At 37.8% G+C, this 17,250-nt stretch overlaps 1 protein-coding gene across 2 annotated transcripts in view; it reads right to left on the bottom strand.

The window, feature by feature from the left end:
- The window catches only part of MND1 (meiotic nuclear divisions 1), a 42,534-nt gene that overhangs the window by 14,077 nt on the left and 11,207 nt on the right, over positions 1-17,250 (bottom strand). For both annotated transcript variants that reach the window (XM_082051710.1, XM_082051711.1), the window contains exons 5-6: positions 7,332-7,406; positions 5,593-5,707 (exon numbers count right to left, since the gene is read on the bottom strand). In XM_082051710.1, coding sequence (XP_081907836.1) covers positions 5,593-5,707; positions 7,332-7,406 — 190 coding nt within the window. The remainder of the gene's footprint in view (positions 1-5,592; positions 5,708-7,331; positions 7,407-17,250) is intronic.

Here is a 17,250-nt window from a genome sequence, read left to right as displayed (position 1 = left end):
AGAATTTTGACTAAAACTGATGAAACTCATTTTAAAGCCCCTCCATTAGTCAGGATAGTCTAATCTTCATTTTATTTCTTCACTACTGTTTCCCCTCTGGGAACGGGGAACATTCCCGGTATTAGCAAGAAACCTCAGAAAGAATCTAGCACTTGGTACTAAGTTTCTGTAGCATAAAATGCATCTGTATACATAACAGGTTTTCAAATTGATTTGAACGTAACAGTTAGAACATAATAGCTTGGTGTATCAACAACAACAAAAATCCCAAACCAACCAAACCAAATTCAAACTATGCAACCCACAAAATCCAGCAGCTAAATCAAGATGATGTTTTCAGCATTCAGCCTCATGATATTAAGATTAATGCGGAAACAATAAACCCAGAACTATTTTCTCATACTGTCTGTATACCCCAGTACAATTCTTCACAACAGTTTGTTAAGCTGAAATCTTTCATTTAGAAATATCAGAATGAGAAATTTTTGAAGCATCTACAATGAAAAAAAGACACTTTAAAGTACATACTACATATAGCATGACATTTTCACAGTACTCAGTAAAGTCTGGATGTTTTCCCAAAATTTATTTACACACAGCCATGTAAGTGTTCATTTTAGAAAATAATCTAACCATGAACCAGACTGGTAGTGATGCTTCTGAGACTACACCATTTGAGGGTAACTATCTGGATATTTGTGGTTCGAAATCCTATCCATTTGAACCACTTACACCTCTTGCTACAGGGTAAAAATAAGTGAAGAGAGCAGAAGTAAGAAGGCCAACACCAAAATTACTGCAGTACATGTGTTGTATCTGGCAGTTTGCTAATTTTTGAGAATACAGTTTGTCTACACACATCCAGATCACTGTTTTATAGGTAAAAGCTTAAGACATAATAATTAGCAGTACTACTTGGACATTCTAAAACCATACTAAACAGAACAGGAATGCTGACAGGCAACATGTAAGACCAGTCCCATAAATATTAGTAAACATACCACACAGAAGACACTGACTGCAGTGAGCATATATCTGTTTCTGAGATTACTGTCCTATGAAAAGGCACAAAGTACCTGAAGCATGGCTACTGTGGAAAAAAAAGAAGTTAAGACCCAACAATGTTTTAATATAGTATAAATCTACATTCCTCTAATTACAGTGGAAGAACAAAAAGCTTGAAATTCTAGAAATGTTTATTTTACAGTGAACACTGAAAATGTTTAGCTGTTTCAAATTACAAGCTGGCCAACAACTCAGAGCAAATTCCATATCACTTATATACTTAGGCTGCAAGATAAAACTTTCTATAAAATTAATTGTCAAAAAAAAACTTTATAAGTTCCTTAATATCTCTCTTCGGCATGCAGAAAGAATTAAACTTATGCAGCAGCTTAATCTTGATGTTATATGAAGGTTGACTGTTTGGGTTTTTTTTTGTCCTTACAAAGATCTGGATAAATTAAAAATTATTGAAAGCTTGCATTCTCCGTGCCCTTGTCCTCTACTGTAATCCACAGGGAATCTAGCAGCATCGCATATATCCAACTTTGCATACACACATTATGTCATATAAGCCTTTCTCCTGGAGGAATAGAGAATCTCTTCTCCACAATGGCTGCTTCCCCATGAGAATATTCTCAGCCTACAAAAATCTGTCTCAAAGCTGAAAAGCAAGGGCTCTGTCCTGTGCCAGATAAAGCAGGATTACAAGTTTAACAGAAGTATAAAATCCCAGGGTTTTTTGTTTGGTTGGTTTTTTACTTCTGATGATTGTTGTCAGTTTTACTGCCTTTAATGTCGAGGAAGAATTTATTATTCAATCCTAAGTCATGCAAGATGGTGTAATCAACATTTCCAAGTAGCAAAGAAGAGCTTCAACCACTGAACTACAGTGGTCATTAAAATAAATCCACATATTTTGCAATTCTAGATGTATTTTTACAATACCCTACCTGTAAGATGGAATTATCCAAAATCCATAAGACCAGACTACTATGTAGCTTCCCATAGTGGCCAGTACCTAAATCTTGTTTCTTCTGCCATTTATTGTAGTTAATTGTTACATACGAATACTGAAATTCTGTGTTCATCTGTTGTAAACTTGGGAAGGCATTAGAGTCTATATTTCTGCTCTCTACTACAAAAGCCAAGAAAATGAAGCCAAAACATATAGCAAACCCCTTGTTACTGATATTAAATGGACAGGCAGCAAAGTCAGCAAAAAACAGTTAATATTTTAGCATCCTGGTTTGTTCCCTTGTGAATAGGCATTACAGTGTATTTAGTTACATGGTCAAACATGACTTTCCCACCACAAGACTCAGGAAGCAAGACAGATGTTCAGCTTTTAATTGAGTCTTCAAATATTTGCTATTGAATCATCCAGACTTCAGTTTGACCCTGGAATTGGTGTGTGCGTGTGTCTTAATGAGGCTCGTCGCTGTAGAACATAAACCTATCAAACACCAATAGGTTTGCTTCTGCAATACTCCTTTGAGTGAAAGAGCAATTAAAAAGGCACACCAAAGCATTCACACCAAAGCATTTGAAGGCCACTGAAATCAGATGACAATTTGATACGTCCCTAAAATACCACAACCAAAAAACAATGCAGCTCTTTGATTAGGCATGGGAAATCAATTGAGTTACATTTTATACTGAGCAGCAGAAGGATTTCCTTACAGGCTGAAATCATTAAGGAAGAAGAGGGAAAACCCAAATGTAGAAAGTGACAACTACTGATTACAAAGCATATTATATTGGACATTCTAAAACCATACTAGATAGAACAGGAATGCTGACAGGCAACATGTAAGACCAGTCCCATAAATATTAGCAAACATACCACACGGAAGACATAACAGCCATCTCTGATTTCTCACTCAAAATTAAACTAAAGTTAGCAATCTGCTCAGATAATCTAACTGAAAATAATCACAAGGATTATGTTATCTAAATGGTACACCTAGTAGAAAATCACATCACACACGTGCAGTTTGAAAATGCTTTAAAACCTCTGATCCTGTAACTTTGATCCAAGGTTATTCAATGAAACATCATCAGTAACTTACACATCTAGCCAAACACCTTCCATTGCCTGAGATTTTTATTGCTTGCTTACACTAAAAACCATAACTTTCTGCACCGTTTTGCCTTTACACTTCCCCACACTCTGGAATGAGAGAAATACCTTCAATCTTCCCCCCCAACACTTAAATCCTGTAAAATTCCATTCAACTTTCACAAAAACATTAAGCTCCCAAAACTGACATCACCATTTATTGACTTATACATTGCAAGCAACAATGTGAACTGTCAGTGCAACAATGGCTGATGAAATATATAACAAATCAAACTTTTGAATTGGAGGTGAGGAAGGAATTATTTTTAAAACACAACTGCATATTCCCCTGGGAATCCTAGAGGTAGCCCAGCAAGGTTAATCTTAACCTTTAATGCTCATCCCTCCACTGCAGAAGCTCAAGTGGAACTAATGATTACATTTCTTTCCCTTTTCCTCTTTTCAGGGTATTAGTCTCTGCGTCACCAGCTAATGCAGTTAGCACTAGTATTCAAGCTGTGGTTTGCCCCCTTGTGCCTGGTATTCAGTAACATGCCCACTGCAAACACTTCAAAAGAGAGGCTCTTCAGATCATCTAGTGCAACACTTGCTATAAGGGTATCTCAGCAGCTAAAATACCTGGCACTATGAATACCTCTGCTGGCAGTTATCTGCCTAACCTCATTCATTTTTACAGCTGGAATCAGCTGGAATGTGTCTGTTACACGTCCTCAGGAGAGCACACAGCAAGGGATTTACAGCACAGTAACTAACCTCAGGTCTTGACTTTGCTTATTCCCTGGCATACCATTACATCCTTGGGGAAAGATAATGCAGCTGACAAAAAATGTCACAGCCCCTCAAAATAAATATCAGTCCAGTTTTGGGATGTGTTTCCAACTCTGTTTATGTTCCTGGCTTTTTCTCAGCACATTTCTAAAGCCGCAGACTTTGTTAGAATAAGGAAAGAGAAAGATTCAAGCAGATATCTTCTCAGAAAAAGGTCTGTACCTGTTCCTCATCACTCCGTAATGGCATTTTGCCATTACAGCAACTAGAGAAAATTCAATAAAATCTCATGCATGCTTTTCATTTTTCATGCTAAGGATCAGAATATTAAGTACATTTCAGTGCCCAATACTGTCTTAAGTATTAGTCACTCATCATTCCTCATATTCCATTAGAATTAGAAACTCTAACTGAAACTCATAGACAGTACAAACAGTATGTCAACAGTATAATTATCAATAAGTAAAAACGGAGGGTCTCTAATGAAATGCTTATGTTCTAAATAGACAAGACTGTGACAGGTGCACTCAACCCCTTGACCAGGCTGGCGATGGTTTGGTGCAGGCTCCGGAGCAGCAAAGGCAAAGGCCTGAGCCGTGGCTGGGCCATGAACTTCCCCAGCTCCCCACAAGAGGAGCAGAGTGGCACAGTGAGCATCGATGCCCGCGAGCTTGGAACACCCATCATGTGAGAGATGGATGAACAGCGGGCAGCTTTTCCAAGACTCATTTATCAACAAACAAAGAAAGTTGTGGGCACGAGGAGTCTCATGCATACCTTTCCCATCACATGTGATTTGACTACGAGCCAACCACTTTATTCCATAAATAGAACAGCCTGGGTGAGCCGCCTCTGAGCTCTCCCTGCTCAGCAGTGTGGTTGAACAGTGGTCACCTCCCCTTGAGCTGGGACACCTCTCAGGGTTACTCCTTGAGGCACAGAGACCTTTTACCAACAGCAGATTGTTGTTAAGTGACTGATATCGCATATAACCTTGTAGTATAGTAACTTTGATAACTCTGACTGCATGCCAAATTGATACTAATGAAACATTACTCAACTGGAGGGTTCCCTTACCCTTTGCATCTCCAGTCTCTGTGTGAAATATTCTAACTCAAGGTTACCTCAATTTTCCTCTGTATATTTCCTCCATGCAGTAATTACTAAGGTCAATCTTGCCATCAAACTTGTTGAACCTTGTCATACCTGTGTTAACTCTGCTAAATTCCATATAATTCACTGAACTCAGACAAATTATTATTTTACCTCAATAAATATATTGCTACTTTTCTCTTTTGAGTGAGGTGCATTCCACTAATCCACAACAAAGACAATGGAAGTAGAAAGATATTTGTTTTGCTAGCATGGAACTGAAGGTAAACAGGAGCCAGTGAATACTCTTCCAAAAGACAGTCTAGGCTTCAGGACACTTAGAAGTTATAGAATTCATATGTTTCCAGAATAAATGGTCCTGATATTAATTATAATGCATCAGAGTATTTCCATTTTAGGATTGTTTGTTAACTGCTCAGTTGTTGGCAGAGTAAATATCAATTAAAAGTACCTTATCCAATATGACAGAACACAAAAAGAAACGGTCACTATACCTGTATTGTATTGCTTGCAGCTTTAAAAAGAAAAGCAGCTATTCTTCAGCTTATCTCTGCATACCAGATTTTAAACTAAAGAAATGCATGCCTTTTCACGCAAAAATTCACTTTAAACACTATAAAACTTACGCATTTCTTCAATGACATCTGGATCACATTCTCTGTATTTCTCTATTTCTGCCTTTAGCTGCTCTTTTTTCTGCCGAAGGGCAGCAAGTTCTTCTATTAGAGCTGCACGTTCTGCCTGAGGATTCAAAGTATGTTGGGAGATATAACAAAATCCAAAAATAAAAATCAGTAATTACTGCACAGAACATTTTTCTAAAGATAAAAAGACATACATTTAAAAGCTGTTTTCACAAATGTTTACTGTCAATGAGCCAGCTTAGCATTTCATGCATGCACAAAACCCTCAGTGACACTAAATGATACAGAGGTACAAAATGTAAGGAGAAAATGGCCAAAATGGATAAACACAATAAAAATTTTCTGCAACCTTTGAACTCGATGTGGTTTGACAAACTGCAAACAGATCTGTTAATTGCTCAGCTTAAAGGCTAAGGCATATTTAGGAGTGCCAGTCTTGTAATTAGGCAGCATTACAGAAACAGCTACCATGCACACTTCCATAAATCAGGATGCTGTGTATGAACACCCTCTGAATTCATTTTTCTCCCTCTTTTTTCCACAATATTTAAGAGCAGTAGTCTCAAAAATAAATTCATATATTTATGACATGGTAGTCTCTGCTGGGAGAGTATGCAATATTGACCTTAAATATACTACTGATCAATAAGAGTCTGCAGACTGACTCAACATGAGCTCTCCCACAGCCAACTCAGCACATATTTCTAATTCAGCCTGGACTTAGTGCCACATGCTGTAACTGGCTGATATTCAAAGATCTCATGCTAAGGTAATGGGTAGCCTGGCTTTTTTAGCCAGACAGCATCAGTTTGTAAACCATCAAGTTTTTAGCCAGTGGCAATCTCCACAGCAGACCACCAGCCTGAGGGGCTCAGAGACCTACATCATGACCTAGATTTCTCAAGACTTCTTCCTGGTGTATAATCCTAAACCAAAACATTGGAAGCACCAACCAGAACAGGACTTCCAGGACCAACAGCTTCTTGTGACTATGGCAAGCCACATGGTGGAGATGTCCAAGTCTTGAATAGTCCATTTGGAAGCCTTACAAGCACAACTACATGAGAAACCTGCCTGTGATTCCCTGATTACAGTCAAACCCAGAGCATTTCTGTACAACATTTTGGATTCTAAGATCTGGCACCCTGCAAAATTCCATTCCACCTGAAAACTTCTGGCCACCTCTGTTTATGCATTTATTTACTGGAGGTTTAAACCGGTTTAGACTGCATGACTCAAAATGAATCAGCAACTTAGAATAGTATATGAAGTATTTCTAACTAATATGCAACTTCAACACAAACATATAAAAAATGAGAAGCCTAAATATTACTTATAAATCAGATTAAAAAAATAAGACTCCCAATATCTAAGTTTGCAATCACTAGATTTGGTAGATCAGCACCATTGGCAACTTTGGTAGGTACCTGGGGATAGCTCAAGTTTTAAGATATCTTTAAATCTGAAAAAGTCTGGAAAAAAAGTTTACCAGACGTCAGGCAGTCACACATTTTCTCAGCCTCGGAGCAGCCAGTTGTCAATATTTTACTGCATGAGCAACTAAGGAATAATCTAGTATTTGATTTTTCTCTCTCCCTTTCTCATCTCCTGTACTTAAAAATCTTAATGGATTTCTCACAACTACATTAGTAGTTACAAAATGTGCATACTTATGACCCTGTTTCCCAGCAGGAATGCCTCCCCCCTGCAAAGCAACTTACAGTATCTTCACGTCCAATTTTTGATTTCTCAATGCTTTTTTGTAAAGTCTCTTTTTTCTGACTGCTTTCAGCAAACTGAAAAAGGAAACAAAGAACAAAATCAACCTATTTCCATAACAGATATTAAACTTACCTATAAAATGTGCATACACAGAAATATATTAAAATAAACAGGTGGATATACACTTTTGAGTATATAAATTTATATATATTTATAGCTATTTTATTTAAAATAAATACAAAATAAATACAAAGCCACTCAAATATAAGTCTGAGGCTCTGAACCACAGAAAATTACAGGAAGCAACATAAAGTCTAAGAAATTTTCACTCCCATGGCATGCAATCTTGTTATGTACTGCATGTTCAGTATGGGGCCAATATCCTATTTCATACCATAATCTGGCATCTCTATGCAAAGAACTCCATGACATGGAGGCCTTGGATTAGATTATTTCCTTTGGTCCTTTTCCAGCAATCTTTATTCAATGGAAGCAGTGACAAAAGCTGCAGCAGATCCACCTGCTCAGCTGCTGACACCAGCCTTCCCAAAGCCTGGTGTGCCACTGGCACGGCCCCAACCCCTTTTGCATACTGCTGAATAGAAGCCTCTATAGCCTAAAGGCATGAAAAGCCACAACTCCCATTTTCTGTGCTGCACTCTCACCGCCAGACTTCAGAGTTCCCTTCCCTCAAGCCTGAGGCAGAGGAATCTCATAGAAGAAGTTGCATCCCACAGGTCTGGTGTCAATACTCCCTACATTTTCCCATTACTGGTCAAGAGAGATCTCTCTGTTAACCTGCCACCCATCTTGAACCACAGGCCCTTCCAGTTTAGCTGGAACTTTTCCAGAGAAACTTTGGAAACTCTTAAGCTGAGTAGGATGTATGACTCGCCCCTCAGAGACAGAATACTCAGCATTAGCCACAGCACCTTGAAATATTAAATTACATGAATGAGAACACACACACACACACACACAAAATTCTAATAAACTATAGTTTGGAAACTAGTTATTGCAATAACCAATGCCAAAAGGAAAAAAAAAAAAGAGAAACAATAGTGTGCCTTGTAAGTACTCTTTAGTTTAGCTTTAAGATGTTCTAAGCACCAAAAAGGGAGAAAACTAGTATATCAGAATAGTTGTGAAGACAATGGATGTGGCTGTCAGAGACCAGGTTTCATTCTGCCTTTCCCCAAAAACCCTCTCATGAAGTCTCCACTTCTAAGTTCTCTTTCTCACTGAGGATCCCACAGAGTGGAAAAGCATTCCTAGATATTTCTTGCAATCCCTAGCCTTGATAATTTACCTTATCATTTATATTCTTGTGCAGCTGAAACACCAAGAGCACATTCATAGAATGCAAATAGAGCTGTTTTGAGGTATAACCATTTCTCAATTTCTATTTAAACTCATGTTCAGCACATATTCTCAGAAATACATATTAAGTGTAAACACATAATAAACGTCAGGCAGACCTTACCGCCAAGTCTTAGAGATCAGCCATTATGGTAAAAAGAAACTCCATATTGGTGGTCCATATAGATTGGGACCCAACCCAGCTGCAGCCCACTGGGATTAGAAATCCCTTTTATAGCTCAATTTTTAAAAGTTATTCTTTCTAGATAAGTATTTGTTCATGCATGTGTGAGTATACATACAGACAAGAAGGTCTCCTTTAAAAAATGACGTCTTAGTTTTTTCTTCTATTTATACAGAAATTACACTAATGGTAAGGCATATATGATCTGGGGGAAAATGTGTCCAGCTGTTTACTCATCACTCTCAGTGCAAGTAACCACAGTGGCAGTGTGGGTTTCAGCATGTGGCTTGACGTACACCAACATGTTAATTTTGGTGGCTAGTTAAACAGTACTCTTTCTGGACTTTCCACAAAACTCTGAAAAAAATTAAGTGTCTTAGTCCCTACATTATGTCGTACTAAACAGAAGTATACAGTTCAGAAGAGGACAAGTACTTAAGTGTAGCTTGCAATTCATGAAGCCCAGGGCAGACAAACGCCAGAGGACACATCATCCAGTATATCTGGCTGAAGAACTTTTCTGGAATAAAACTCCCAGAAGAAGCAGAGAAGCCAAGGAGCTTATCTAGGCCCATATACTGCAAGTGCAAAAAATAAGACAATGCTTTCTGCAAAAGAAAGGCCATAAAGATGTCACTTTCTCTGTTTTTGTGGGGTTTGGGGTTTTTTTGTTTGGCTGTGGTTTGTTGGGGGTTTTTTTGGATGGTTGGTTTTAAGTTTTTTAATATATATTCGCAAGGTTCTTTAGGAACGTTCCTGCAGTCTCTAAAACAGAAGCACAGAAGGAGCTCTCAGAGAGTTGCAATAAAATCTGTTTTCCATCTTGGATGCATGTTTCCCAGTACAGTATCTCATTATTTTCTTGGTCCTCTATATTCTACAACATTTAATCATGAGAGAGACAGTAATGACAAACACTGAGAACTACAGAAATTCCTTAGATTCTGACCTACATAATATGCAAGGTTGCCATGCCATGAGGTTAGAAGATTAGAAGATCTTCCTCTGTCTAAAAGCAACAATGATTTTTATACAATTTTATTCAATATTTTGCTTTCTTATCTCACAGATTTTAATTTGTTTGTTGTTGGGTTTTGTTTGTTTTTAGTTCTGTCTTCACAATCAAGACTTTACAAAACAAACTGAAACCACAGCTCTTTGTGTATTACTTAGAAGCCACAGTGCATATTCCCATGACAACAAATAAGAGATAAAGATAAGGAAAGTGTAGCAGAAGGAGGCAAGATATTGAAAAAACCAAACGTAGGACAAGGATGCAAAGCATGAAGAACAGATGGCTGGGGTCTGTGCAAGGAATCTATGATGATGGGAGAATCACGAAGGCTTGGATAAAGAGGTGGGAACACAGCTGAAAATAACCATACATGAAAAAAAGGAAAGACAGGTCAGTAAGGATAAAGGAGATGGAAGAAGGATGAATATAGATGATACAATTGAGAGGTAAGAGCAAATGACAGGTTATAGGGCACTAAAAAAAAAAAAAAAAAAAAAAAAGGGAAGGGCAGAATTTGCAAGTGTTTTGTACATATGACGGCAGAGGATGACATCTGGCCAAATACAGTGACTCGCTTTCCCACTCACCAGCTGTAGCAAAGCCTGATTGCAAAGAAGTACAGTAGCAGATGGAAGATTTCAATCTTTGGAGCAATCTTGGAACATTTTTCAAAGAAACTGGCAAATAATTTCTTAAAGAACACTAACCACCTTGTGAGAATCACAGAACAGTTGGGGTTGGAAGGGACCTCTGGAGATCATCTAGTCCAACCGCCTTGCTAAAGCAAAAAATCTGACTGCTGCAAATCATGGTGAGATTGATCTGGAGAAAAAGCGGCTTAATGCCTCCCCTCTGTGTTGCTTAAGAGGGATGTATGGTCAGACACATGAACAACCTTCTGCCACAAATCTAACTGACCAGGTGTGGAAAGCAAGTCCAGAAAGATATTTTACTGTACTAGAAAGTCCCATGTCTCCAATCTGTCTGACTCCTTCAAAACAGCACATGATTAAGCAAGATGCAAGAAAGCTGGAAAAACTGTCATGCAGAGGAAAGCCGTTCGAAGAAGGAAGGAAGACTAAAAACATGAAAACAATTCTCCATGAGAGGATTCTCAGTGTTTGCAAAATATGCTGGGAGCCTACAAAAAGACAGATTAATTAAATAAGTAACTATCAGCTATAAAACAGGAGAGTTGGGAACCTGTTCATTTTACAGACCACTGTGCTCAATTAACTGACCACTGGCCTAACTTCGACACTAATTCAACCCAAAGTCCCCCAAAGGGATGTTCCTTCCTACTTTGCACAGGTCTCACAATGTTTAGCTACACATTTGTGCAGCAGTTTGCATGTGCCAAGTGCTCCGTGCTGATGACAACCACCAGTTCCATCATGGGCCTTGGGGAGCAGTTTGTATCAAAGGACATAGATTAGATATATACAGGTACCTTATAATTTACTATGCATGCATTATTACCGGGATTCCACTTTGGCAAATTGATGACGTACATTTGGAAGAGGAACATTTAACCCTGACACACAACAGCAGCAGGGTTCATTTCTCCTTCTCGAAACTTGCCTGATACTGGCTCTAACTTGCTGTCCTGGCTCTACACTTGATTTTTTATTCTCCAGCAAACGTTTTTATTGGTCGTATTCCTTCTGATTACTTGTTCTTAGCCACTCTAACCACCAATATCCCACCAAACATGTAGCTTGTCTCCCTAGCATATTAAAGTATCTACAAACCTGGTGTAAGCCATGCAAACACAGGCCCTAATATGTACACTGGACATGAATCAAACCAAGGTCTTCTACGCCAAGGAGCATTCACAGCTGTTATCCCACTGTCATTATGGTCTGACAGAGGAATATCGTATGCCAACTTTTCTTTCAGCCAAAACGCTCAACCAAAAATGGTATTAAAAACTACTGCTATTGTGAGCACCACTCACTGTGGTGCTACAGAAGAATTTAAGACATCCATTTCTTAATTGTTTGTAACTTTGCAAAGTTAGTTACTTTAGGTTTGAAGCTCACTATGCTTTGTTTCAGGCAAGAGCTTGTTTGCTTTTGGCTTACATGAGGGTGTTAGGGTAACGTTTGCAATAGATGGGTATATTTCTTTCCAATGTTAAAACTAACCCACCACTGAAAATCTTAAATGGAATTGACAGAAAGCATGGAGAGAAAGAACTTCAAAGCATTCCTCTAGATTTTAAAGAAAAAAAAACATCTGAAGCCAGAAAGTAGACTAATAACATATAGAGAGTAAAACTGCAAAGATTCACAGCCAAAGAACCATCTGAACATATTGAAAACAGACCTGCAGTGTTAAAAGAAATACACAGAACATTACTAGAAGAAACTACTCAGCAATCATTGCAGATTAAAACAATAAAACTTAAAAGAGAAAAAAAAAAGTAGCACAACAATGTGCAGAATTGCTCTTTGAATGACTACACAAAGTAAGCACACTACTACTTTTACATACACAGTCACAAACGCAGTCATGCCAGGGCCTCCAAGTACACAGAAGTAAACTTTTAAGCTAGCTTACTATGCTGGCTGTGGAGCAGAGACTGCTACCGTGCACTGCAGGATTGTCACTTCTGCTCCGCACCCAGGATGCCCAGGTAGCACTCCTGAAATGCCATTTTTGCATGTAACCCATCCAGCAAACTGAACCATAACAGGAGCAGATCCCAGGTTCACCAGGACTTTAGTCAAGGACATCAGGTACTTTTAGTGAAGCACAGACAGCAAACAAACACTTGTTATGTGAGTATAATTAAGAGATCTTTTTTCTTTTAATGTTTGTGAACAGAAGAGAAAAGCAGCATGCAATGTCTCACCCCAAGTCACTCTAAGTCACTTCAGCAGTACAAAGTAGAAAATCACGTTTGCTGGGACTTAGAAGGAGCACAAGAGGAGCAACTGGGAGACTGCAATGGTTCAAGAAATACAGATAAGAACAAGAGTAGAGTTAAAAGCAATAGAGAATAAGAATTTTTAACTCAGAAATCGAAGAATAAACAAACAAGATTTTTTTTTCAGCAAGAGAATACCATAAAATGGATGGCAAACAGACTGCAGAAAAAGAAAAGAGGAAGAGTTAGGGCCCACCATATTTCTCTACTCACAATATTTTTTCCTTCCTAAATTCTGCGTTATAGGTATGCTGGAGAAATGTTTAATACAAGAACTCTCTTCTCTTTATGCATGCTACAAATTTTACCATGAGAAGATTACCTCATTTTTAATGTAGTCTTTGAAAGGGTCAGTTCAAAAACTTGGAAGAAGGTAGGGAATAAATATAGTTTTCTGGAGAAAAAGGAGCCCCAAAACAAGTTATATTTGCTATTCAAAATGAAGGGCTAGTGCACTGTTTCCTTTAAGTAAATAATGCTTGTTCCAAAATACTATGCTATTCATTCTGCCAATGTGCAAGTTCTATATTTTTAAAGAAGTACTGAAGAGGTTACAAGTGGGTATTTTATAGTTTTGGTTCATAAGTTATATCAGTGATTAAAAAAAAAAAGTATCAGACACTCAAGCTAAGTGAAAGGTTTTTTCAGGGACCTAACTGAAAAAAATATCTGACTCTACATGCAATTGTCTGACAAAGAACTATAAAAATACTCAAAAGGAAAAAAGAGAATGTTGAAGTTAGATCTCTGCACTCATAAGCAGTATTTATATGTTTTGCTAGAGTAGTCATGCAAGTAATACTGATTTACTTGCCCCTCCCACAAACACAATCCATTTCATGTTTCAAGATTAAATTTAGGCCTATAATCCTGACTTATTTAGCATGTTAACATGAGAGTGAGACTGAGATAGCACATGGTAAATTAAGCATGGCTCTGTTCTCAGGTCATGCTGAGTATGAGTCCTTCTTATTGCAATAGCTTTTGGATAATGAAAAAGAATGTACAGAGTATCCAGAAGAAAGAAATGAGGAATTCTCCCTCCACTGGAACCTTCACCCATCCACGTACAAACCTTATATTGCTATCTGCAGTTATTTGAAATATTATTACTATAATATATGGTAAACACCTCTATATTAAAAGCAGCTTTTAATTCAATTATTTTCCGTCTTTTTAGATTTGCCATAATTGTTAAGTTAGAGTTTACCTCGACAAGATGTCTTGCCGTGAGCTTTTGTTTTTGCTCTATTTATTTGGAACACCATTTGGCAAGTACTAGTTATGCAACAGAAAATAACCACTCGAGGCCAATCTCCTTAACAGACAAAAGGTGAAAGAAACAGTTGTGCAGGCTGAATGGAACAACTGAATTTCTCTGGCTGCTTTCAGAGTTGGCATAATTGGCACGACCTGAGGGACAGATGGCTGTCTGCTCAGATACAAATACCAAGTAAGCCCAAAAAGAAAAAAAAAAAAAAAGGCTGAAATGCCTCATTCTTCAGCCCTGTTTCACAAATGCAAACAGTGTAATGGGTAAAGCTGAAAGAGCCAAAAGGCGCTTGCATGACCTACAGAACTACAGAAAATGTTAATACCTGGACAAGAAGTATGCTTGTTACTGCACACTGGCGTATTTACTAAACTTGCGAAGTCCAAGGTGATAGTTAACACATGTTGAGGGCAGAAAGAGCATTGAAAAATATTTTCCCTTGGAAAGAAAGGAAGAGAAAGAAGAAAAATTCTATTTTTTTCCCTAATGGGCTTTTAAAGATTGCTAGCCTAATCACCTAGGCCATACACTGACAATGCCTTCAGGGACTAAGCACAGACAGTCCCAAGTTAAAACACAATATTCATCTGATATTCCCTGAGCCCAAGTTCTGCCTAAAGATGACAAAATAAGTAAATCAAAACTTTATTCCACAGGCTTTAAAAAGGCCCAAATTCTACACTGAGATATTATCAGTAAAATACATCTATCAAATTTCAGAGTTTTGACAGCACTCTTACACACTCACTCTTAATGCCAATTTCATTGTTTTCAAGTAATGCTCAGACAGATAGCCAAGTCATCTCAAATTCCTCATACAAAGAATAGTCTTTGATGGAACTACCATGTAATCAACAATAATGAGCTGTTTGACTACATCAAGGAAGACCTTTCCTCTAAAGTCTCCCTGCTTCAAACTAACTTCACACATTCTGGTTCTGTTCTCTGGGTTTTTATTTAATTCTTTTGGAAAAGCAAAATGCTATGAAGTGAGACATATAATTGCATGCTAGTGTTTTCATTTCTGCATGCACACTAAATTTCTGAAATACAATATACTATACTAATTGAATGACAAGATTTTAAGGTAAAAGTCAAAGTTCAAATTAAATAAGATTACTACTCACCACTCCCATCAAATCCAGCTTTGAGAGTAGTCTTGCCTCCACCTTATCCCCAGGCTGGAAGCTCCTGGCCTTACAGCGGAGCCAAACTTACAGGTTTGCCAGACAGCACAGAACATCTAAGCCTTTAAACTTGCTCAGAATGCTGGGGTTTTACTGATACGCTGTCACTCACACCTGCCATGCTCCTGTGAGTGCGGGGAGATGTGCGGGCACAGGGCTGCCTGTGTGCCAGACTGGACTGGGCTTCTGGAGTGACAGACCCATGTTTATTCTCAATCTCTTGCATTTCAGATCAACAGTTTCACTGCAATGTCAGGAGCAGAGCCAGCAGCCAATGTGCAAGCCTCTTTGAAAAGGAAAGATAAATTGTGTGATGACATTACCTGAAAAATTCAGTTTCACAGAAAACACTGCTAGAAATAGCTAGTATTTTTTCCTGCATTATATCAGAATGAATATGTAATATATGCTACTGGGGCACAGTAACAATACGTCCTTTTTAATGGTGCAGGATTCTTCCTTCAAATCTACTTTATATTCTTTACAGTTACTACAGAGCCAGATTTTTTTTTAATTGCTCTTAAATCATGCCAATTTTAGTTTATGCTCATGATGAAGGCAGGAAAGGAAAAACCTATGCTTCACAGTTGCCATCCATCTAGTTACATATTAACAGCTAGTAAAAGGAAAAGCATGAAATTCAACTAATGAACACCAAATTAAGAGGTTGCTTAATTCTAACAGAAGCCTCCAGAGCACCATATTTTTAGAAGCCTGCCATGACAGCAGTAACTAAGCATACCCTCCAGGGCTTTGTAGCATGCCATTAAACATAATTCCAGAAGGCTCTAATAAGTTACAGCATTAGAACAGTATTCTCTGTTGGACATTTTAGGACTTGCTAAATTCAGAATCATTTCAAGGCATCAACATTTTTTTAAATACAAGATGCAAAGAGGTAACAAAACCCCCGGACGGTTTCAAATAAAACTTTATTAGCACCTTCTAGGAGACTGATGCCGGGAATAGGCTTTATAGGATCAACAAAGAAATATGCATAGATATAATCAACATATTGTCAATGTTTAAATGATGCAAAGCTGCTTGCTTTTAGGATACTTCTTACTGCCACAACTCCCACTGGAGAGCATGAAGTTAGTTAGCTAGTCATACCATACCAGCTTTGCACTTGGCCATTTCTTTACGTGTCTAGTCCTTTATTTCAAAGAAAATGCACACATCTGTGAAAGGCTGCAGGCTGAAAATAGGAAGAGGTCAGTAATTGCCTCTGTTGGGAGAGTCATTACTAGGTAAGTGGAATGAAAAAAAAATTTAAAAAAAAAAAAGGCAAGCCAGAAGGGAATGGAATCACCCAACAGCTGGGGCTGCAGATTATCAAAACAGCCAGGCCAGTCCAAGGAAGAACAAATAAATAAATGAAGTAGAAAGCTATTGAGATGGCCTCAAATACAAGGGAAAAAGGGAGCCCCAGACTGGACACGGGAAGCCTACCATAACTGCTTAGTCAGCACGTTGGGATCCTGACTATTTATTACAACAGGCATTAAAAGAGAAAACTTAGACTTATTTTTCCTGGAAAGTGGTAATTTATTATTTTTTCTGCAATCTAATCAAACTAAATTGTAAGCATACATATTAGAGAAAGTATCTAAACAAATAATTTCTAACACAAGTCACAGGCATTGGTTGCAAAAGTACTGATGTACTTCTCTAATTTTTGAGGACAATTCTATGCTATTTCCTAACATTCATAAAAAGACTAAAAAGATAGCCCTAACCTTTTATAAAAGCTACTTCAGAAAAGCTTATGATCATTATAAACTTTAAGATACTTTAAGCATACAAGTCCTTTATGCACAATAAATGGAAAAAGTAATTTTAAAAACATACTGAATAATTAATTACTACAGCTATTAAACTGATCACAATGTGAAAATCTTGCACCCAAAAAATAAACTGCTCTATCAAAAGCATTAGGCCACGGATTGCTAAGGTGTTGCACGTGTA

The sequence above is a fragment of the Streptopelia decaocto genome (genome assembly GCF_964273445.1).
Source record: "Streptopelia decaocto genome assembly, chromosome: 4".
NCBI lineage: Eukaryota > Metazoa > Chordata > Aves > Columbiformes > Columbidae > Streptopelia > Streptopelia decaocto.
Note: the sequence above shows the minus strand (reverse complement) of the source record. Positions and strands in the feature narration are given on the sequence as shown.